Source organism: Hyperolius riggenbachi, chromosome 5 (assembly GCF_040937935.1).
Source record: "Hyperolius riggenbachi isolate aHypRig1 chromosome 5, aHypRig1.pri, whole genome shotgun sequence".
Taxonomy (NCBI): domain Eukaryota; kingdom Metazoa; phylum Chordata; class Amphibia; order Anura; family Hyperoliidae; genus Hyperolius; species Hyperolius riggenbachi.
The window spans coordinates 396432253-396455917 of NC_090650.1; the positions used below are offsets into that span (position 1 = coordinate 396432253).

Genomic DNA, 23665 nt, shown 5'->3' on the forward strand with positions numbered 1-23665 from the left:
CAGCAATGATTTTCATCTGATTATAATCATCGAATTGGATGGTCGATCACCCACCATGTCGCCTGATGTATGGACACCTTTACAGTATGCCAGCAGTGCATGATGGGGATTTTTATACAAAGGATTTGGATTTGTCCACTTCTGATTGCATTTTGTTCTCCTCTAATTTTGTTACTCCTCTAAAGTTGCTGTAGGCAATATCTTTTCACAACTAGAATCAGAATCTTTATTCTCGCCAAGCACGACTGGGTCGTGCCCGGAATTGGGCTTGGCACGTACAGGGGACTGATACAGATACAAATACAGATACAGGATGGAACATGCAGGAACCAAAAAACAAAAACAGATGCAGGGGAACACAATGAAGCATTATTTACAAATCAAAAATCAGAAATCAAAAATACACCCAAAGAACAGGCAGAAAGTACGCTGGAGCTAGATCACTGTCCATGTGCAGTGTACCTCAGTTCAGCGCGCTATAGTGTGGCTTGAATTTGTAGGGTGGGGGTGTGGATGGGCAAATCCGTGAGAGAGAGTTCAGAAGGCTGACAGCAGAGGGAAAGAAACTGTTCTTATGTCTCGAGGTCTTGGTGAGGATGGACCGGAACCGGGGTCTTCGGCTTGAAGGAAGCTGACTAAAAAAAGCGGTGGCCTGGGTGCGAGGGGTCGTTGGTGATCTTTAATGCTCTGGTGTTCAGCCTGGAGTGGTAGAGGAGGTCCAGAGTAGGAAGGGCTTTCCCGATGATCCTCTCTGCTGATCTGATGATCCTCTGCAGTTTCAGCCTGTCGCTGGCGGAGGAGCCGGCATACCAGACCAGGATGGAAGAGCATAGGACAGATTCAATTGTAGCAGAGTAGAAGTTAGACAGAAGTTTTGGGGCCATACCAAATTTTTTTAGTTGGCGAAGAAAGAAAAGTCTCTGTTGGGCTTTCCTCTGTGTGGAGGCAGTGTTGGCTTTCCACCTCAGGTCATTGGAGATGGTTGTGCCCAGAAGGCGGACGCAGGGAACTCTTTCCACTTCCTTGCCGTCAATACGCATTGGAGGTAGGGTGGGAGCACGCCTCCTGAAGAGACTAGAAAGTTATTGCTAGTTTTTGATAATTAAGCACCTTATTCTGCCAGTATTACCTACTGAAAGCTAGAAATACACTTCTATCTGCAGTTATTCAATGAAAGATATTATAGAACGTAGCTTCCGTGTATAGGAAGATTAGGATACTTCTGAAGCATGAATAGAGACTGTTCGTAATACAACACAACCCACACACCAGCAAACACTTACTTTATTATGTTCTCCAGGAATAGCCTGGCATTACCCAGTACCTAGAAGACAAGAAAGGGATATTAGTCCAGAAGAAAGGGGGAAAAAAAAAAAAAAAAGCTGGCCACACACAAAAAATGTTTAAAGGGAACCTTAATTGAAACAAAAACAAACAAACAAAAAACAAACCTGGGGCTTCTACTGGCCTACTGCAGACATTCTGTGGCCATACCAGGAGAAACTGATCCTCCGATTCTCTGCCTCAGTTGTCAGTCGGAGGGCCACTGTGCATGCGCAGTATGAGAAATCTCGTACTGTGCATGTGCAGGACGGCAACAAGAGCGAGGACACGGACGGCCAGGGCCACGTAGGCGCAGTGGCCAATTAGTCAGTCTTCGAAAATGAAATGAGCCGCGGTGGGGGACTGGTTTGTCCTATTGCGGGCTCAGGACGTCTAATATTGTTGTAGAGAAAAATCAGTGCACAGGACCGCGACACAAAACACTAGGAGTACTGTAATTGTAGTCCATACATCTAAATCGCCAAGAGAAGCGTGTGTACGCACATCCGATGCTAAACTTAGTTTATTTCAACAATCTTTAAAAATAATTAGTTGTACCCGTGCCAGGAAAACTGATCCTCCGATCCCCTGCCTCAGTTGTCAGTCGGAGGGCCCCTGCGCATGCGCAGTATGAGAAATCTCGTACTGTGCATGCGCAGGACGGCAAGAAGCGCGCGGACACGAACAGCCAGGGCCGCGTAGGCGCAGTGGCCAACTAGTCAGTTGGCGAAAATGAAATGAGCCGCGGCGGGATACTGGTTTGTCCCGTCGCGGGTACAGGACGTCTACAGAGAGCCAGTAGAAGACTCAGGTAAGAAACTTTTTTTGTCTCAATATTAAGGTTCACTTTAAATGATGCAGGATTTAAGGGATGTGATGTAGACTTTGGGGACACATTGTTTAATAATTATTCATAGCTCTGTACACACACACACACACACCTGACTATAAATGATTATCTGCTGAAGTAGTAGCAGTAGGGTATTGTACCGTGTTAGCCATCAGTAAAAGCAAGAAGTTTTAAATCAGGACGATACCATTTATTGGCTAACTACAAATGAATAAGAATAAACAAGCTTTCGGCCTTGCAGACTTCGTCAGGTTTACATCCTGTTAGTTTGCAAGCTGGTGGTACAGACAGCTTATATACATGCAACATCAAAAGGGAAAACAGATATTTTTTTCAAGCATAAATACATCATTAAGATGCCTTAATACAAACAGACCATCTAAATGGGGTAAGATAAGGATCCTTGTTTACTCCATTGCTCACAGACCAGGTGTTAGGATTGACCCAGAGGTATCGTAAATTCTTAGTTCACAAGTTCAGCTAGAGTGGCTGAGACAGTTCATATATCATCAATCTCATACCAATATAGAAAGTTGTTGTCCTTATTCAAACCCTTCTGCACAGCTTTGAACCAATTTATAAATTTTGTTTCTGCTATTAATCGGTCATTTGACGTTTTGAAGCCGCCCTTCAGGGCAGTGACACGAAGATCATCCATGCTGTGTCCGTTGGACCGAAAGTGTGTAGCAACTGGGAGTCCAGATTTGGTATCATTAATAGTTTGCCTGTGTCCATTCATACGTTTGCGCAGAGTTTGTCCAGTTTCTTCCACGTACATAACATTGGGGCATTTAGCACACATGATCAGATATACCAGATTGGTGGACCCAAAGGAAAAATTTACCTTGTACTCTGTACTCCTGTTGTGAACCTGGTATCGTTACCCTGTCAGTAGAGTAAATGTGTCTGCAGGTCCCACATATTTTTTGTCGGCAGGGTGATGGTCCGTTTTGTTGAGGCCTATTCAAAGAGCTCCTGACAATCATCTGTTTTAGATTGTGTGGTTGCCGATATGACAAGAGTGGAGGTTTAGGGAATATCGTTCTCAGTCTGTGATCCTTGTGTAAAATGGGATGAAGTTCCTTAGCAATCCTCCTTAAGATTTCCAGGTGTGGGTTGTAGGTGACAACCAAAGGGACACGTTCCTCTTTCTGGTTTTGCTTATATTTCAGGAGTTCAGTCCTGGGGATGTTGCTGGCTTTCCTGATTTGGGCCTCAGCCATGGGAGCACTGTAACCTTGTTTAATGAAAGTGTTCTTAAGGTGATCCAGGTGCTTGTCTCTGTCCATCCTGTCAGAACAAATCCGGTTGTACCTTATAGCTTGGCTGTAAATTACAGAGTTCTTAATGTGCTTGGGATGAAAACTGTCGTATCTTAGGTATGTGGGACGGTCTGTAGGTTTGCGATACACAGAGGTTTGTATGTTGTTACCCCTGATGTATATGGTGGTGTCCAGAAAGTTAATCTCTGTGTGAGAGTAGGTAAGTTTCAATTTGATTGTAGGATGGAAGGCATTGAAGTTCCTGTGGAACTGGAGAAGATCATCCTCCCTTGCGGACCAGATGATTAAAATATCATCAATGAAGCGGAAGTAGGCCAAGGGTTTTATGCCACATGCATTGAGGTATTCCTCTTCGATTGTGGCCATGAATAGATTTGCATACTGTGGAGCGAATTGCAAACCCATTGCCACGCCCATCTGCTGTAAATAGAGGTCCTGTCCAAAAGTGAAATAATTATGAGTGAGAATGAATTTGATCAGCCCAGTAATAGGCTTTACAGGTATGCCCTGACCCTGAAGATATTTACGGCAGGCCGCAATACCATCATCATGGGGAATGTTCGTGTACAGGGACTCCACGTCCATTGTGGCCAGCATGGTTCCCTCAGGTACTGGGCCGATGGCTGTCAGTTTGTTCAGGAGGTGGGTGGTATCCTGTATGTAGCTGGGTCTTTTACAGACAAGAGGTTTCAAGATGTTTTCCAGCCACCCTGAGATGTTCTCTGTAAGAGTTCCACTCCCTGAGATTATGGGCCTGCCTGGGTTTCCCTCTTTGTGGATCTTGGGAAGCATGTAAAAGCAGGCTGTTCTGGGCTCTTCAGGGATAAGGGTCCTTACATGTAGTCTGATGTTTGCAGGCAATCTGTTAACCATCCTTTTAAGTGCCATCCTGTAGCCTTTTGTGAGGTCCCCCTGTAATTTGGCATAGTGAGCGGTGTTGGATAATGGTCTTTGTGCCTCCTGGATGTAGTCACTGGTGTTCATTATGACTATGGCACCACCTTTATCCGCTGGTTTAATAATAATGTCCTTATTCTCCTTAAGGGATCTGATGGCCTGTCGCTCCTGAAGCTGAAATGTCAGTACTCTCCAAAGGCCTGTCATTCTGCCCTGCGAGACCCATAGACAGGATTGCACTCTGTGGAGATATGGAGGAATTTTTCAGAAAGCTGACCCCCAAAGAAGGAAAAAACCCGGCCCTGGATAAACGTGTTACGTTCTGGGCCAGTGTCTTTTTACTCAGGATCCTGTCAGATTCTGCGTCTGAATTTGTTGATGTATTTATCCAGGGCCGGGTTTTTTCCTTCTTTGGGGGTCCATCTTTTTTTTCTTTTTAGATCTGGTGCGTTTTGGTCCATTATCCATTGTATCACAGGCTTCCTTATCATGGTAGTGTTCCTTGAGTCGCAGCTTTCTGAAAAATTCCTCCATATCTCCACAGAGTGCAATCCTGTCTATGGGTCTCGCAGGGCAGAATGACAGGCCTTTGGAGAGTACTGACATTTCAGCTTCAGGAGCAACAGGCCATCAGATCCCTTAAGGAGAATAAGGACATTATTATTAAACCAGCGGATAAAGGTGGTGCCATAGTCATAATGAACACCAGTGACTACATCCAGGAGGCACAAAGACAATTATCCAACACCGCTCACTATGCCAAATTACAGGGGGACCCCACAAAAGGCTACAGGATGGCACTTAAAAGGATGGTTAACAGATTGCCTGCAAACATCAGACTACATGTAAGGACCCTTATCCCTGAAGAGCCTAGAACAGCCTGCTTTTACATGCTTCCCAAGATCCACAAAGAGGGAAACCCAGGCAGGCCCATAATCTCAGGGAGCGGAACTCTTACAGAGAACATCTCAGGGTGGCTGGAAAACATCTTGAAACCTCTTGTCTGTAAAAGACCCAGCTACATACAGGATACCACCCACCTCCTGAACAAACCGACAGCCATCGGCCCAGTACCTGAGGGAACCATACTGGCCACAATGGACGTGGAGTCCCTGTACACGAACATTCCCCATGATGATGGTATTGCGGCCTGCCGTAAATATCTTCAGGGTCAGGGCATACCTGTAAAGCCTATTACTGGGCTGATCAAATTCATTCTCACTCATAATTATTTCACTTTTGGACAGGACCTCTATTTACAGCAGATGGGCGTGGCAATGGGTTTGCAATTCGCTCCACAGTATGCAAATCTATTCATGGCCACAATCGAAGAGGAATACCTCAATGCATGTGGCATAAAACCCTTGGCCTACTTCCGCTTCATTGATGATATTTTAATCATCTGGTCCGCAAGGGAGGATGATCTTCTCCAGTTCCACAGGAACTTCAATGCCTTCCATCCTACAATCAAATTGAAACTTACCTACTCTCACACAGAGATTAACTTTCTGGACACCACCATATACATCAGGGGTAACAACATACAAACCTCTGTGTACCGCAAACCTACAGACCGTCCCACATACCTAAGATACGACAGTTTTCATCCCAAGCACATTAAGAACTCTGTAATTTACAGCCTAGCTATAAGGTACAACCGGATTTGTTCTGACAGGATGGACAGAGACAAGCACCTGGATCACCTTAAGAACACTTTCATTTAACAAGGTTACAGTGCTCCCATGGCTGAGGCCCAAATCAGGAAAGCCAGCAACATCCCCAGGACTGAACTCCTGAAATATAAGCAAAACCAGAAAGAGGAACGTGTCCCTTTGGTTGTCACCTACAACCCACACCTGGAAATCTTAAGGAGGATTGCTAAGGAACTTCATCCCATTTTACACAAGGATCACAGACTGAGAACGATATTCCCTAAACCTCCACTCTTGTCATATCGGCAACCACACAATCTAAAACAGATGATTGTCAGGAGCTCTTTGAATAGGCCTCAACAAAACGGAACATCATCCTGCCGACAAAAAATGTGGGACCTGCAGACACATTTACTCCACTGACAGGGTAACGATACCAGGTTCACAACAGGAGTACAGAGTACAAGGTAAATTTTCCTGTGGGTCCACCAATCTGGTATATCTGATCATGTGTGCTAAATGCCCCAATGTTATGTACGTGGGAGAAACTGGACAAACTCTGCGCAAACGTATGAATGGACACAGGCAAACTATTAATGATACCAAATCTGGACTCCCAGTTGCTACACACTTTCGGTCCAACGGACACAGCATGGATGATCTTCGTGTCACTGCCCTGAAGGGCGGCTTCAAAACGTCAAATGACCGATTAATAGCAGAAACAAAATTTATAAATTGGTTCAAAGCTGTGCAGAAGGGTTTGAATAAGGACAACAACTTTCTATATTGGTATGAGATTGATGATATATGAACTGTCTCAGCCACTCTAGCTGAACTTGTGAACTAAGAATTTACGATACCTCTGGGTCAATCCTAACACCTGGTCTGTGAGCAATGGAGTAAACAAGGATCCTTATCTTACCTCATTTAGATGGTCTGTTTGTATTAAGGCATCTTAATGATGTATTTATGCTTGAAAAAAATATCTGTTTTCCCTTTTGATGTTGCATGTATATAAGCTGTCTGTACCACCAGCTTGCAAACTAACAGGATGTAAACCTGACGAAGTCTGCAAGGCCGAAAGCTTGTTTATTCTTATTCATTTGTAGTTAGCCAATAAATGGTATCATCCTGATTTAAAACTTCTTGCCTTTATCTGCTGAAGTGACTCGTCATGACGATCGTTTCAACTGCCCAAGCACCATTTTTACAGGGGATTTATAAAGAGGATTAAGGACTTCTAGCTAGCTATTGGGAAGCATTGGTTTTGTTTTGATGTGGGAATGACCTGCATATGGTAGCCTTTGGGTTGAATCGTTCTTTGCTTACATGCTTTGTTGCTACTTTGTTCCCATTCATTCATCTAACGATCGGCGGCAGGAACGAGCGAGTGTGAGGAAGCGCAGCAGCACCATTTAAGAATGATCACTGTTTTTGAACAAAAACAAGTGATTATTCTCAGCGGACAAGCACGGATTGGCTCAGGGGACTTCTGTCCCCTGCCACTAATCCCCCGTCACTGGGACCATCGCAGTCTTCCACCCGCGTTATGCGCTTGTGGGCAGAGTGCATGCAGCAGTACACAAGCGCATCATAGTGCATTGTACTGCTGCGCCTCGCCTTTGATGTGAACGGCAGAAGGGCTGTCTATGCCGTTATTACGTGTGACACGTCATACGCACTTCCAAATGCGCACGGAAGCACATATGATGTGACTGAGGCCTTGGTGCGCTTCTGTCCGCTTTTTATCAGCACATCAATGTTAGGCCTCGTTCGCATCTGAGGAGCGCAGATGGCCGTGCGTTCCGAACGCAGCGCATCCGATCGCACGCCATCTTCACCGCTGATCCCATTTATTGACAGTGATGGGATCAGCTCTGCACTTCCGGGCAAAATGCAGGCAACAGTACGCAAGCGCTTCCCAGCGCATCGTACTGCTGCGCAGTAGATGTGACCGGTAGAAGGGCAGTCTATGCACACGGCCCCGCAGACTGCAAGGACGCGAGTCTCGATTCCCTGCAGCTGTAGCAGCCACGAGACTCACGTCCATGCAGCCAAGGTGGTTAGGCTGTGTCATAAATTTTCGTATGACCCCCCCCCCCAACAAAGAGTATTTAATTTCAAACAATCTTTCCTCCGCCTGTGTGTACGAGGCTTTGTGTACGTCCTCATGCGAAACCGATGTGGTAAAATGGCATATAGATTGTACAACTAGATCCCAAGGTGTGTAGACAACCTATATAATGAATTGGTTATTGTTTGTTATTCGCTTTATTTTTGGGAGGCATTCTGAGCCCATTGCCCCTTTCGTTTGTCCTCCTGCTGGACTCACAAATTTACCCTTTTGCCCAAATCAAGACTGGAGCTGGACGAGGAGATTCTACCAAACTTAATAGAGGTTTATAAATGCTTTGCCTGCATTCCTTGATGCCTTTAACTGACTACAAATATTTATTTGGGTTTGTTTATATATGATTTATCATTTTTTTAACGTTAAAAACTTACTGTAATGGATTGTCTACAGCAAATACCCCCTGGGTCCTACTAAAGTACCCCCTAGGGGCCTAGGGTACATGTACCACACGTTGAGAACCTAGACTGTAGAAGACCTACCTATCTGTTGTGGAGGAGGGCATGTTGGTGCATACATGTAATTAAAGTGGCCCTGAACTCTTGCACTGGACAAAACAATGAAAACTCCACCCTGTGTGTATTTAGAGACTAGGGCAGGCATGGGCAAACTTGGCCCTCCAGCTGTTAAGGAACTACAAATCCCACAATGCATTTGCCTTAATGAGTCATGACTGTGGCTGTCCGACTCCTGCAATGCATTGTGGGACTTTTAGTTCAACAGCTGGAAGGCCAAGTTTGTCCATGCCTGGACTAGGGCCTGTCTAATTCCCCCTCATCTGTAAGTAATCACAAGTGTAATTTGATCTTTCAGCTCTGTCAGCACAAGAATTTGGCAGTCTTGGCAGAGCAGCTAATCTGTAAACACAGGACGTTAACCCTTTCTCTGCTTCCATGAAAGCAGGCAGTAGACACATTGCTTATTTATTGCAGGAGTTGTGAAAGCTGTAACAAAAATGTTTTTTCTTTAAAGGTTTATTATACTGTTGCTTATATTTTAGAGCAGAGAGGAAGTCCTGAGTTCAGGTCCGCTTTAAGGCACTGGGAAATTTGGGCACAGGGTAAAGCCGAAAAATGGCTTACCCTCCTCCTGCAAAGGTCCCGGTGGCGTTCATTACTATCCCCCTTCTAGGCCACCGTGGACTCTGAGGTAACACTCATTTCGGCTTCCAGCTATTGCTGGTGGCTGCATTACGCTGTTATCTTAAAATGACTGACTGAGCGCTGCTATAGCTGTAATTTACATTACGGCCTACGGCGGATGTGCCCAGATTTCCAGCGCCATCTTTGCCTGATTCTATGCTGGGACCTATAGTCTTCCAACAGGTGAAGGGTTACCATGTGATGGAGAAACAGATACAGACATCTGCCACCATGTATACAATCACATTCTGTGACTCAGTCACTCCCTGGTGATCCGGTTACACAACTATGTGGGCTGAGCACTGCTTGCACAATCATGTCTTACACACATTATGCTCCACTGTCACAATGGAGGAGGGGATGGGTCTATGAGTGAGTGACTGCGACTGAGGCAACCTTTCACCCTCTAACAGATATACACTACATAACCAAACACTTTCAGACAGCGAATGCCACTCCCATGCATGCTTGTTGTACATGTAATCCTGGGAGCGTCTCCCCCCAGCACTGTGGATAAGCAACACGGGTCCCCTGCAAGGTTCACATGTTGCAATTTCCTGTCACATCGACAGGTCAAATCGATAATTTCCGACATGTCCGATCTGCTCCTGATTAATATGGGGATATCTCGTAAAGCAGGATGTTAAAGACTGCTATGCCTTTAAAGAGAACCTGTACTAAAAAAAATAAAAATAAAAGCTCTCTGGGGGATACTTACCTCAGGAGGGGGTAACTTTAGGTTCCCAATCAGGCTTCCCAGTCCCCTGTAGCTGCAGGGAATCCAGCGCTGGCTCCCCCGAAACCGTGACAACCAATGATATATTTACCTCTCCGCGATCCTGCGCAGGTGCAGTAGCGGCTCTTCGTTTGGGGAAGGACTAAATAGCTCAGTGATCTGCAAACTCGGCTCTCCAGCTGTTAAGGAACCACAAGTCCCACAATGCATTTTCCTTTATGAATCATGACTGTGGCTGTCAGACTCCTGCAATGCATCGTGGGACTTGTAGTTCCTTAACAGCTGGAGAGCCAAGTCTGCAGATCACTGAAATAGCTGAACCTGATCGTATCTGCTCTGCGCAGGCACAAAGGGTTCCGCTATTTCCGGCTAAACCTGAACGGAGAGACGCTAGTGCGCCTGCGCAGGACCGCGGTAGGTAAATATTTACCTCGCCGTGGTTCAGGGGGCTGCAGAGCTGGATTGCCAGGACACTGCAGGATGGAGAAAACTCATTAGGACTCAGAGGCTTCCCCCTCCCGAGGTAAGTATCCCACAGAGGTGTTTTTTTACATTACAGGAATTTCTTTAAGCAATACCAGTTGCCTGGCAGTCCTGCAGATCCTCTGCCGTTAATATTTTTCGCCATAGACCCTGAACAAGCATATGCAGATCAGAGGTTTCTGACCTTATTGTCAGATCTGACAAGATAAGCTGCATGCTTGTTTCTGGTGTTATTCAGACACTACTGCAGCCAAATAGATCAGCAGGGCTGCCAGGCAACTGGTATTGCTTAAGAGGAAATAAATATGGCAGCCTCCATATTCTTCTTACTTCAGTTGCCCTTTAACTCTTTTTTGTTCATTTCTCCAGCATAGTTCACAGTGGTTGCAGAACAATTCTGCAGGTCAGCTCAATGCCCATATACAGTTCTATGGGCCAGTTCACAGTACTGCGTTGTCACGGATCGGGTTATTTTAACTCACTGCATGCAGACTTTGGCCTCAATTCACTAAGCTTATCTCCTGTCTTTAATAATGTTTCTAGATTTATCACCATGGCGATAAGGCATGTAGTATTCAGGAAACATTTTACCTCAGGCAAACCTAAAGTTAACTCTTCTTTCTTTAAGTTAACTCTTCAATCCTTAAAATGGCTCCAGAATTCTAAAGTTAAAGACAGGCTGTTAATTAACTGTGTGTGAAGAGAACTACAGAGAGATAAGCTAACTCTCTCACTGTGCAGTGGCAAGTTTTCTCTTGCTTTATCTCCAGTATGCGCTTAGTGAATTGAGGCCAAATTGTATTAAAGTCTCTGGCCAGTCTACATTGCAGTTCCCAGTCATGCGTGCATTATGCAACTGACCACTGAATGCAGCTTTAGGCCTTGTTCACATAATTTGCAAGCATTGCGTGATTTTGTAAGCGCTTTTTAAAGCGTTAAGTGATTTGCGCTTTGTTAAAGCGGATCCGAGATGAAAAACTAAGTATAACAAGTAAGTTGTCTGTAGATCTTATCTAAAGTTTAGATAGTTTACACAGCAAATCTAGCTGCAAACAGCTGCAAACAGCTTCAACAGTTTATGATTATTTATTCCTGTGATACAATGAGAGTAGGCATGTTCTGTTTGTCACATTACACACAGGCAAGTTGATCTGCATCTCCAGCCCTCAGCCTATGAAAACTTCACTCCCCTCTCCTCCTCCCTCTGAAATCTCTGGCTAGTAACCTCCTCCTCCTGCCCAGACTGAGCTCCCATAAGCCCTTGCTAGTAAGGCTCAGAGTGCCGAGGCTGTGGGCGAGGCTTGTTTAGTTTATAGGGAATTAGAGTATAACAACAACAAAAAGTATTTGGCTTGAGTAATGCCCTATAAACTATATGAAAGGAACACAATTATGCAATGAGTAAAAGTTTATCTCGGATCCACTTAAAGCATTTTTCAAAGCGCTTTTGTCCGGCGATTTTTTTTCTCTTCCCGATGACACTCAGGAAGTGAACTCTTTGACCTGGAACAGAATAAATATAATGTATTTATTCTTAAAAGCGCTCGGGAAATCGCTTTTCAAAGTGCTTTTTCAAGTGCTTTGCGATTTTCCTATACTTTATATTGAAGAGCAAACACTCAGAAAATGATGCAGGAACTGCGTTTGCGATTGAAAAGAAAGCTCACCGCTCATACGAGAACACTCACATAGCACAACATTGCAGTGTCCATGCCCTCATCATCTCCCGCCTGGACTACTGCAACTCCCTCTTGTCAGGCCTTCCTCAAAACCGCATCGCCCCCCTAAAATCCATCATGAACGCAGCAGCCAGACTCATCTACTCCTCCCACGGCTCTGTCTCCACAACTCCCCTACGCAAATCCCTTCATTGGCTTCCAATTCACTTCAGAATCAGCTTCAAGATCCTATGTTTGGCATACAAATCCTTACACAAGTCCTGCCCAACCTACATCTCTGACCTGGTCAGCAGATATACACCTGGCCGCCCACTTCGCTCCTCCAACGACCTCCTCTTAACCACCCCACGCATCTCGCACTCCCATGCCAGACTGCAGGACTTCACTAGAGCTGCCCCTATCCTGTGGAACTCTCTCCCGCTGCCCATCAGGCTCGCTCCCACCTTCAACACCTTCAAAAAAGCACTCAAAACTCACTTCTTCAAGGAGGCCTACATCAACTCAACACTACCCTAATCCTTTCTGCCAATAACTTCTTGATGCACCCCCTCCTTTTGTGTCACCAGCCCCTCCCTCTAGATTCTAAGCCTTTGGCAGGGCCCTCTTCCCTTGTGTATCATACTTGACTGTGTGCACTTTACCCAGAATTTGGAACTGGTAATTTTTTACCACTACCATTCCAGTTTATGATCTGGCATTGTACTATTATCTGCATTGTGTTGTGTATCTTATTGCTATTACCTGTATTGTTGTATCTATGGTCTGTTACCTGTATTGTTCTGTCAACCCTGTTATTGTCTGTAAGCCTATTTATTGTACAGCGCTGCGTAATATGTTGGCGCTATATAAATCTAATAAATAATAATAATAATAATAATAATAATAATTGCAGAAGCGCTTTGAAAGATTTTAAAATCGACAGCGCTTAATAATAATCGAAAACGCTCACAGTGTGAATAAGCCCTTACTGACTGTTTATATCAGGCTTTGCAGGACCAGAAAGTGTGTTTTCCCTACCCAGGGATCATCCACATCTCCGCATCTGTCACCCACTTCACACCTTGTGATGGGGAGAAGCCGGGAGCCAGGCGGATAGGAAGTGAGCAGAGTGTGAGCTGGAACACTGACAGCACAATAATACACCATAAATACACGCCAAGCCTGGGAGATTTCACTCATTAATAACCAGTCACCGCTTCCGATCCCAAAATAGCAGCAATCTCTGCAGCCATCCTGAGCTATGAATGGTGGGAAATGCATCACATCAACTCAGCGGCTCCCTCCACCACATTACACCCTTCTCCCTATCCAGCAACAGGACTTTAAAGAGGAACTGTACCCAAGGATTGAACTTCATCCCAATCAGTAGCTGATACCAGGGACGGATTCAAGACCAAGTTGCGCCTGGGGCAAGGTCAGGTCTTGGCGCCTAAAGGTCAGGTTTTGGCGCCTAAACTGCCATTTTGCCGCCTTTTTAAGAATTCAACAAACTGCGCCTGGGGCAAGATACCCGCTTGACCCCCCCCCCCCCCCCCACCACCCTAGATCCGTCCGTGGCTGATACCCCCTTTCCCACGAGAAAGCTTTACCTTTCCTCAAACAGATCATCAGGGGAAGGGGAGGGGGGGGGAGGGGTCTGTATGGCTGATAGAGGTGAAACCCCTCCCACAGTGTGATGTCATAACCATGGTTCTGACAGTATGCTATCTGTGAACCTCGTTGCATTGTGGGAAATAACAGCTTTTCCAACTGCCAAGAAAGCAGTATCTCCCTCTGTGCATAGAACTCTCAGTAATGAACATACTGTAAAGGCCACCTGACAGAACTAACGATGTCACCACCAGTGATACATTTGAGAATGTAAATCCGGCAGAGGAGAGATTTTACAAGGGGCAAACACTGATTAAATCTATAAATGAATATTGCAAAAAATAAGCAATTTTATTAATTATGCTATTTTCACCGCAGTTCCTCTGTAGTTACACTGTCTTTACAACACTCAAAATCCCCCTCAACCGCAAATTATGCATTGTACAGTATCCAAAGTATAAGGGCCTGATTCCATTGGCAGTTTGGATGCGATTGCCACATCGCCTTGTTTCCCTTGCGCAGGTTCTTCCGGTTGTCAGTACAAACAGATGCAGCATCATGTGGCTTCCTGACGCGGCTATGGGGAATTGGATGCGTGCTGCAGAAAACTGCAGTATGCTAGCCATAATTTCCCCTGCGTCACATCTTGCCGGATCCCGTAGGCCAATTCGTGTCAATAGAAACTACTCTATTGACGTGAATTGGTTGCAGTTTCCTTGCGTTGAGGTTTCCGCAAACGGGCCCTAAATACCTGCACTGTGCAGAAGTCACATGACCTGCACTGCTACCTGTTTTTTTGTTTTGTTGATTAGCAGGCACCCCGACAACACTCCCCAGGAGTCAAAACCACGCCTCACATCATACTGTGGGAGGGGTCTCTCCACAATAACAGCCATACAGACCCCCCTGATCAGTGTGTGAAAAGGAATAGATTTCGCATGGGAAAGGGGGGGGGGGGGGTGTGGAATCAGCTACTGCTTAAGATGAAGTTCAATTCTTGGTTACGGTTTCTCTTTAAGTAGCAAATTTGCCACACCCCCTCTGGTTTTCTGATTGGAAGGGATAGTGAGCGGGAGCTCAGCTAGACCTACTCAGCACTCAGAATGTAATATGCCTCTGCCTAAAGGTGGCCACACAACATACAATTTTTTTTTAAATATCTGTTCAATTTAAGAATTGCAATCAATTTTTCTGACTGATAACATTTCAAAAATTATGACCAATGTACCACACACATGTTCAATTTTGTCCCCAATTATGATAAAAATTATTGGAAAATATGAGAAAATTGCTAGGGTATGTATATTAATAAATTGACTAATGCATACCATACAATCTTTAGAAAGATTGAAGAAAAATATCTGGCATTCCAGTTCGATAAAAATCGAAAAAATGGGAAATCCGATCGGATTGTTCAGTTGAATGGGAAAAAAAACAAAATTAAAAAAGCTTTCGATTTTTCTGGGAGATCCGATCATTTTTATTGAATTGCCGTAAAATCGGATCATTTTATTGTATCGTGTGTGGCCACCTTAAGGAGAAGAGGACTGACAGCAGCAGTATGGGTCGCATGACAGCACTGCAGATCCCCATTGTAATTTCCCTAGTAGGCAGGAATCCAGATCTTCCAGTCCCCAGAGCCTGCAGCAGGTGGAACTGTGATGAAAGGAATCTAGTTCCAGCCCCTCCAGTCATCAATGGCCATTGCAACTGCCCATCTGAATTAGGCCCAAGGGCTTGCTTTCATTAGCCTAGCATTTTTGAAAATGCCAGCAATCACCACCAATGCAGAAACGCAGCTAAAAGCACTCTAATGGACCATAGCCCTGAGGGTTTTTTCAATGAGCGGCCGACAGCAGTACACTTAAGGGACCGTTCAGACTGCAAAACGCGGATGGCCACGCATGCGGAACGCAACTCGTACGAACGCACGCCATCCGCGTTTGTGTGCGTTGCGCGGCTGATCCCATCACTGAAAAGTGAATGGGACAGCCGCGCGTTTTTGTAAAATCTGCGTGCAGCATGCGTTCCCGGACCGCACAGGTCCGGGAACGCATGCAGTGTGAACATCAGACGGTGCAGTCTATGCACTGTCTGATGTCGTGCGTGTCGGCCTCCCGCACGCGTTTCCAAAATGCGGCTGGAAACGCGTGCAGTCTGAACGGGCCCTAAAGGACAACTGAAGTAAGTGTTATATGGAGGCTGCCATATTTATTTCCTTTTAAATACCACCAGTTGCCTGGCAGCCCTGCTGATCTATTTGGCTACAGTAGTGGCTGAATAACACCATAAACAAGCATGCAGCTAATCTTGTCAGATCTGACAATGTCAGAAACACCTGATCTGCTGCATGCTTGTTCAGGGTCTATGGCTAAATGTATTAGAGACAGGATCAGAAGGACAGTCAGCAACTGGTATTGCTTTAAAGAAAATACATATGGCAGCCTCCATATCCCTCTCGCTTTAGTTGTCCTTTACCTGCTTGTCAGTCACTCCCATTTATATGTGCAGGGCTCCTGCTGCCGGTTGTTCGCTTCCAGCACTTGCAGCAATCTCTTGAATGTGCATCTGAGTAGGCAGCAGCTGCCCCTAAACGCTACATCTGTTTTTTGGGTCTTTTTTTACCAGATCGCTACCATACCGCAAGTAAACAACTCCATTCCGTTGCATTATGTTGTAACCTGGGCAATTGGGAGAGTAATGCCACGTTTGACTTGCCATTTAGCAGTTTGTGTAAAAAAACCTTGAAAGGCTGCCAACCACTAAATGACTCATATTTGATAAGAGCATTGAATCAAATACTGACCAACCATTAAGAACACAATCGCTTATTTAATTTTCCTATCTAGAAGTTAATCAAACAAGGAAGTATTATTCAAACACACACAGAACATTTATATTGTGGGGTGAAAAACAACAGGGGGAAAATCACTGGCCACACAGCTTTATCCAACATTAAAGCGGGATTGTCACCATAAAAATCAAATTTCAACAGCAACTAGTCTGAGTGTATTAAGTGATAAAGATGCCAATCCTGCATTCAAAACGTTTGAGTTTGAAGTTATCACATACGTTAGGAGCACTGGCCCTTTAATAGCCATTGCCATTCAGTTGCATGCTGGGGGTTCTTTTTATCTATAATATATTCCTCCTCTTCCCTTTATTTCCCTGCCCAGTTGCCTAGCTGAAACGTGATCATCTGCTCACTTGTGTTTACAAGCAAGGCTGAGGTGACTCAGCGATCGGAGGAGGAGGAGGAGGAGAAGGAGAAGGAGAAGAAGAAAAAAAAAAAAAAAAGGGGGGAGTTGAGGGAAGAAATGACATCAGTATTTAGCCTCAAACTGTGGGCAAAAGACATGGTTCCCACCAGGAACAGAATTTTCTTAATTTACTATATAAAGTTCAGTGAAATCAAAACGTGGACAGTACAATACATGTGTTATATAAGTAGACCAAGGATTTATATATTTATATAGGTGTTTTTTCCCTGGCATAGCATGGCTGATACTACTGCTTTAAATCACATACCTGAAAACAAGCATGCAGCTAATCCAGTCTAACTTCAGTCAGAGCACCTGATCTGCATGCTTGTTTAGGGGCTGTGGATAAAAGTATTAGAGAAACAAGATCAGCAGGAGAGTCAGGCAACTGGTATTATTTTAAAAGGAAAAATCCATATCCTTCTCAGTTAAGTTTCCCTTTAAGTATGTGATAACTCCAAATCATAACAGCAGAAAAAGTTTTGAATGCAAGATTAGCATCTTTATCACTTAATACACTCAGACCAGTTGCTGTTGAAATTTGATTTTTTATAGAAAAAAAACGTATGTGTTCACATGTATTTTAAATTTTAAAATTTTTGCGATAGTGGTCCTATAAATTTACAGAAAATACTCCCCTAGAGCAGATAATGAAGCTGACTAGTCTTTACTGCTCATCACCTACCCTGGAAAGCCCAAATAGTCAAAGGGTTGTGTGTATTCACCCCACGTCCCCTCCCCTCATCTGTGTCTAATCACAAGTTGTGATTTAATCTCTGCCGTGTCAGCTGGCTGCCACAGCAGAGAATTGGTAAACATATGATGTTTATCCTGTGTCTGCTTCCATGGAGAATGGAAGTAGATACAATGCAGATTTATTGCAGGATTTGTATCAGCTGTAACAACTAAATGTTTTTTTTTAAAAGATTATTATGATGTTGCTTATCTTTTAAAGAGGAAGATCTGAGTTCAGGTCTGCTTTAATCAGTACAAAATAGTGGGTGCTGCAGTTCAGCAATGCTGAAGTCTGAGGGCTCATTTCCACTATCGCGAATTCGCATGCGTTTTTCGCATGCAAATTCGCATAGCAATACAAGTGAATGGGACTGTTTCCACTTGTCAGGATTCCTTTGCGTTTTCTGTGCAGAAAAAATTCGCATGGCAGAGCCATCAGAATTCGCATGCCGCTATGCGAATCGCATACAATGTATTTAAGAGGAAATTCGCATGAGGTTTGGGTATGCAAATTTTCATGCGAATTCGCATAGAAACAATGGAAAAGCACACCAGCACTGCCATCGTTAAATTCGCATGCATCATCATCATCCATGCGAATTCGTGTGCGAATTCGCATGAAAATTCGCATGGACCCGCATGCGAATTTCGCATCCGCATGCAAATTTTTTCCGCAGCGATTCGCACCGCACAAGTGGAAATGCAGCCTGAAACTGACTGAAAGCTATTGCTACACCCAATTTATTTGCCATCATTGTGAGATTGTAAGCCTTTGGCAGGGTTCCCTACAGGGCCGGCCCTAGACTTATTGCCGCCTGAGGCAAATTTATAACAAAAATTGCTGATGCTCCCCCCCCCCCCCCGCCGAGCCGGAGGGGTAGCGGGCAGGACGGGGGTATTGGGCCTAGTTGTGGGGAGGGGGGGTCAGACCCCCCCCCCCTCCCTCGCCTGGGTCCCCCGATCTGCGCTCCCCTCAAGCTGTAATAGGAAGCTGCCGGTGCCCAATAGTAAGAGGCACGGGCGGGGAGGACTCACCTTATCCGCGTTCCAGCGTGCGCTCCACTGACGTCACTTCCTGCATCGCCGCCCACTGTATTGTAAGTGGACGGCGATGCAGGAAGTGACGTCAGTGGAGCGCACGCTGGAACGCGGATAAGGAGAGTCCTCCCCGCCCGTGCCTCTTACGATTGGGCATCGGCTGCTTCCTATTACAGCTGGAGGGGAGCGCAGATCGGGGGACCCAGGCGAAGGAGGGGTCCGACCTCCCTCCCCACCGCTAGGCTCAATACCCCGTCCTGCCCGCTAACCCCACGGACGGGCGGGTGCCGCCCCTAGAAGTTTGCCGCCTGAGGCAAACGTTTCACCCCGCCTCATGAGCGGGCCGGCCCTGGTTCCCTAGTGTATTGTACATGATTGTGTGCTCCTTTCCTATGACAGCCTCGTACTTGTATTACTGAGCCTACCTAACCAGCCCAAAATCACATGATCATATATTATGTACCGTTTGCCTTGTATAACTTTATCCTATGTTGTATGACCTTGAAGGAAAGAAGCAGCCGACGCCTCTTAGCTCATCCCTGTGTTGTGTGACAGCGCTGCTGCCTTATTAGACCACAGCCGTTCTCAGATGGGTGGTAAAGTGACAGAAGAGAAGGTGCCCGGCTCCGCCCACACTTCTTTCTACTGCGTTGGACCCCTGAAGTCACTCTGTTCAGCCCAGCGCCCGCCAGCCCAAGCTTTAGAGACTTCATGGTCTACCCGTGGGAGAGAAAGCCCACAACGTGAAGCTAAGCCCCGGGACACCTATCAGACACCAGCTGCCGCCCGCCAATCCTGCCCAGAGTGCCCGAGACACAGTCCAAGATGTCACCAGGCTCCACTAGGGGCAACAGCGGAGGGAAGGACAGCTTGCTGAGGGTGAGAAGCTAGTGTATGACTGCCCATATATCAAAAGGTCCCGATTGTACAATCTTGCCTTTTCCATATACAGTGGAGGAAATAATTATTTGACCCCTCACTGATTTTGTAAGTTTGTCCAATGACAAAGAAATGAAAAGTCTCAGAACAATATCATTTCAATGGTAGGTTTATTTTAACAGTGGCAGATAGCACATCAAAAGGAAAATCGAAAAATTAACCTTGAATAAAAGATAGCAACTGGTTTGCATTTCATTGAGTGAAATAAGTTTTTGAACCCCTACCAACCATTAAGAGTTCTGGCTCCCACAGTGTGGTTAGACACTTCTACTTAGTCACCCTCATTAAGGACACCTGTCTTAACTAGTCACCTGTATAAAAGACACCTGTCCACAGAATCAATCAATCAAGCAGACTCCAAACTCTCCAACATGGGAAAGACCAAAGAGCTGTCCAAGGATGTCAGAGACAAAATTGTAGACCTGCACAAGGCTGGAATGGGCTACAAAACCATTAGCAAGAAGCTGGGAGAGAAGGTGACAACTGTTGGTGCGATTGTTCGAAAATGGAAGGAGCACAAAATGACCATCAATCGACCTCGCTCTGGGGCTCCTCGCAAGATCTCACCTCGTGGGGTGTCAATGGTTCTGAGAAAGGTGAAAAAGCATCCTAGAACTACACGGGAGGAGTTAGTGAATGACCTCAAATTAGCAGGGACCAGAGTCACCAAGAAAACCATTGGAAACACATTACACCGCAATGGATTAAAATCCTGCAGGACTCACAAGGTCCCCCTGCTCAAGAAGGCACATGTGCAAGCCCGTCTGAAGTTTGCCAATGAACACCTGAATGATTCTGTGAGTGACTGGGAGAAGGTGCTGTGGTCTGATGAGACCAAAATAGAGCTCTTTGGCATTAACTCAACTCGCTGTGTTTGGAGGAAGAAAAATGCTGCCTTTGACCCCCAAAACACTGTCCCCACCGTCAAGCATGTGGGTGGAAACATTTTTGCTTTGGGAGTGTTTTTCTGCTAAGGGCACAGGACAACTTAATCGCATTAACGGGAAAATGGACGGAGCCATGTATCGTGAAATCCTGAACGACAACCTCCTTCCCTCTGCCAGGAAACTGAAAATGGGTCGTGGATGGGTGTTCCAGCACGACAATGACCCAAAACATACAGCAAAGGCAACAAAGGAGTGGCTCAAGAAGAAGCACATTAAGGTCATGGAGTGGCCTAGTCAGTCTCCGGACCTTAATCCAATAGAAAACCTATGGAGGGAGCTCAAGCTCAGAGTTGCACAGAGACAGCCTCGAAACCTTAGGGATTTAGAGATGATCTGCAAAGAGGAGTGGACCAACATTCCTCCTAAAATGTGTGCAAACTTGGTCATCAATTACAAGAAATGTTTGACCTCTGTGCTTGCAAACAAGGGTTTTTCCACTAAGTATTAAGTCTTTTATTGTTAGAGGGTTCAAAAACTTATTTCACTCAATGAAATGCAAATCAGTTGCTATCTTTTATTTAAGGTTATTTTTGCGATTTTACTTTTGATGTGCTATCTGCCACTGTTAAAATAAACCTACCATTGAAATGATACTGTTCTGAGACTTCATTTCTTTGTCATTGGACAAACTTACAAAATCAGTGAGGGGTCAAATAATTATTTCCTCCACTGTATCTCGCCTAATCTGTCTGTTCTATTCAATCTGATGGCTCGTATTCTGTGGCAAAATTGTACGGCGATTGCCTGGTTGGGGTGGGTATGCCAGGCATGTCCAGATAAGTGAAAAGTCTAGTTTTTAGTTGACTGTTGCCCTAAGCTTCTTTGGATTGTTGGTAGCTTTCAGGACTTTTTTTTTTTTTAACTTCGAATAAGTATATGGCAGCTGCAGTGTGCACGGCGTCTGATAGGATATTGGCTTCTTAACTGACAATTCTTTGCATGCTCACAAGTTTACCTCAGGTGGCAAAAATGTCTAGAACTGGCCCTGGTGATATTATTCATAAGCCAAATTGTCTTTCCAGTCCAACCAGGCTGGATAACTGGCCATAGCCTGCCCTGCAGACTCTCACAGAACTAAGGGAAAGGCTAAAAATTGCTGGCACTGCTCATGCAAACTGATCCTTGTGGCCAGGCCCGGGACAGTGCACAGAATTGAAATCGCAATTTCTGACAGAAATCGTGCAATTCAATCTTTTCTTCAAATCGTTCAGGCCTAATACTTACAGATCGTCAGGGAAAGCTCTGGATCCTGTAGAACCTTCACTGTTCTCTAGTACCCCTCATTCCAGCATCGTCACCCGGGTTGTGTGTATTCACCCCACGTTCCCCCCCCCCCCCCCCCCGGTCTTGTGGCATGCTCTTTGACTATTCGGGCTTTCCAGGGTAGGTGATGAGCAGTAAAGACTAGTCAGCCTCATTATCTGCTCTAGGGGAGTATTTTCTGTAAATTATAGGACCACTATCGCAAAAAAAAATTTAAAATTTAAAATACATGTGAACACATACGTTTTTTTCCACAGTAAAATTAGCTATAAAAGACTTTCTCCTATGTTGCTGTCGCTTACAGTAGGTAGTAAAAATCTGACAGGACAGGTTTTGGACTAGGCCATCTCCTCATGGGGGATGCTCATGGTTTTCTTTATTTTCAAAAGCACTTAGTGAATGGCAGTTGCTCCGTCCAACTGCCAAAAAAAGTGTGCAGCGGGCACAGAGGCTGCCCAGCATCTTTGTATAAATCCTTTTCAGGGAGTGTCTTTATAAAGAATAAAGGCCATGCTGAGAATCCCCCATGACGAGATGGACTAGGCCAAAACCTGTTGGTTTTGTCAGATTTTAACTACCTACAGTAAGTGACATCAGCATGGGAGAAAAGTAATTTATGGCTAATTTTACTCTGGAGGAAACTTATGTGTTTACATGTATTTTAAATGTTACATTTTTCGCGATAGTGGTCCTTTAAAAATGTTATCCAGTATTTTCACTCCATAGCCTCATATACATGTACGATGAATGTCACATGCAAAGATCACCAGTTCAGGGCAGAGTGCCGTACAGACAGCCTTAAAAGACATGCTAAAGTGAGAGGGATCTGGAAGCTGCCATATTTATTTCCTTTTAAACAATACCAGTTGCCTGGCAGCCCTGCTGATCTTTCATGCACCAGTAATGTGTCTGCATCACCCACCTGAAACAAGCAAACGGCAAATTTAGTCAAACTTTTGAATACTTGTTCAGGGTCTATGGCTACAAAATGCAACAGTGCTCTCATGTCTAGTAAGAACTGGCTCTACAGCTAGAGAGAGGAAGGAGATGGGATGTCTGACCTGCTCTTTCCGTACCTATGCACGCAGAATTTTCAAGTCAGAAAGCATTGCTGACAAGAAATCAGAATGTGATTGAAACATATACATGTAATAACGGGCAACTGAAACTCAGTCTGGCTGTACTCAGAGCTGCACATCATTTCTCTGACCGGAGACGCACTTTAAATATTTGCAGATTCTGTGGCGTATACAGAAGCGTGTTCATGTGATTTATGCACTCCAGACTGTAAGGCACATTACAAAGCGATCCCAGAGACGTGTTCAGACAAGTATATAAAACCGGATTATCACATTTATTCTTCGCTTAATTAAGCATGCCGGGGTTCCATAATCTCAGGCTATGCAGACTGCTTTAGCGTTATTTTGCAGCTGCAGAGGTGCCTGTGCTGACGCTCGGAAATCAGTGCTTAGATGGACATTTTCCAGTGACCGCATTATGGCAAGCTGGAAGAGTGAACCCTATTGACAACTTGCCCAACTATCCTGTCCCTCACACCCGCTGCCTGGGTGTCCCCCTCGTCTCCACACTCCATCCCCCACATCCAGAATGTCTCCAGGTCCTGCCACTCCCATCTCCGCAACATGCCCAAAATTCGCCCCTACCTAACCCGCAACACCGCCAAACACCTGGTCCTTGCTCTGCTCATCTCCCATCT

General features: G+C 45.1%; 1 protein-coding gene across 1 annotated transcript in view; it reads right to left on the reverse strand.

The window, feature by feature from the left end:
- The window catches only part of DGAT1 (diacylglycerol O-acyltransferase 1), a 62581-nt gene that overhangs the window by 26223 nt on the left and 12693 nt on the right, over positions 1-23665 (reverse strand). Inside the window, exon 3 of the mRNA XM_068237855.1 lies at positions 1284-1324. Within this exon, the coding sequence (XP_068093956.1) occupies positions 1284-1324 (41 nt within the window). The remainder of the gene's footprint in view (positions 1-1283; positions 1325-23665) is intronic.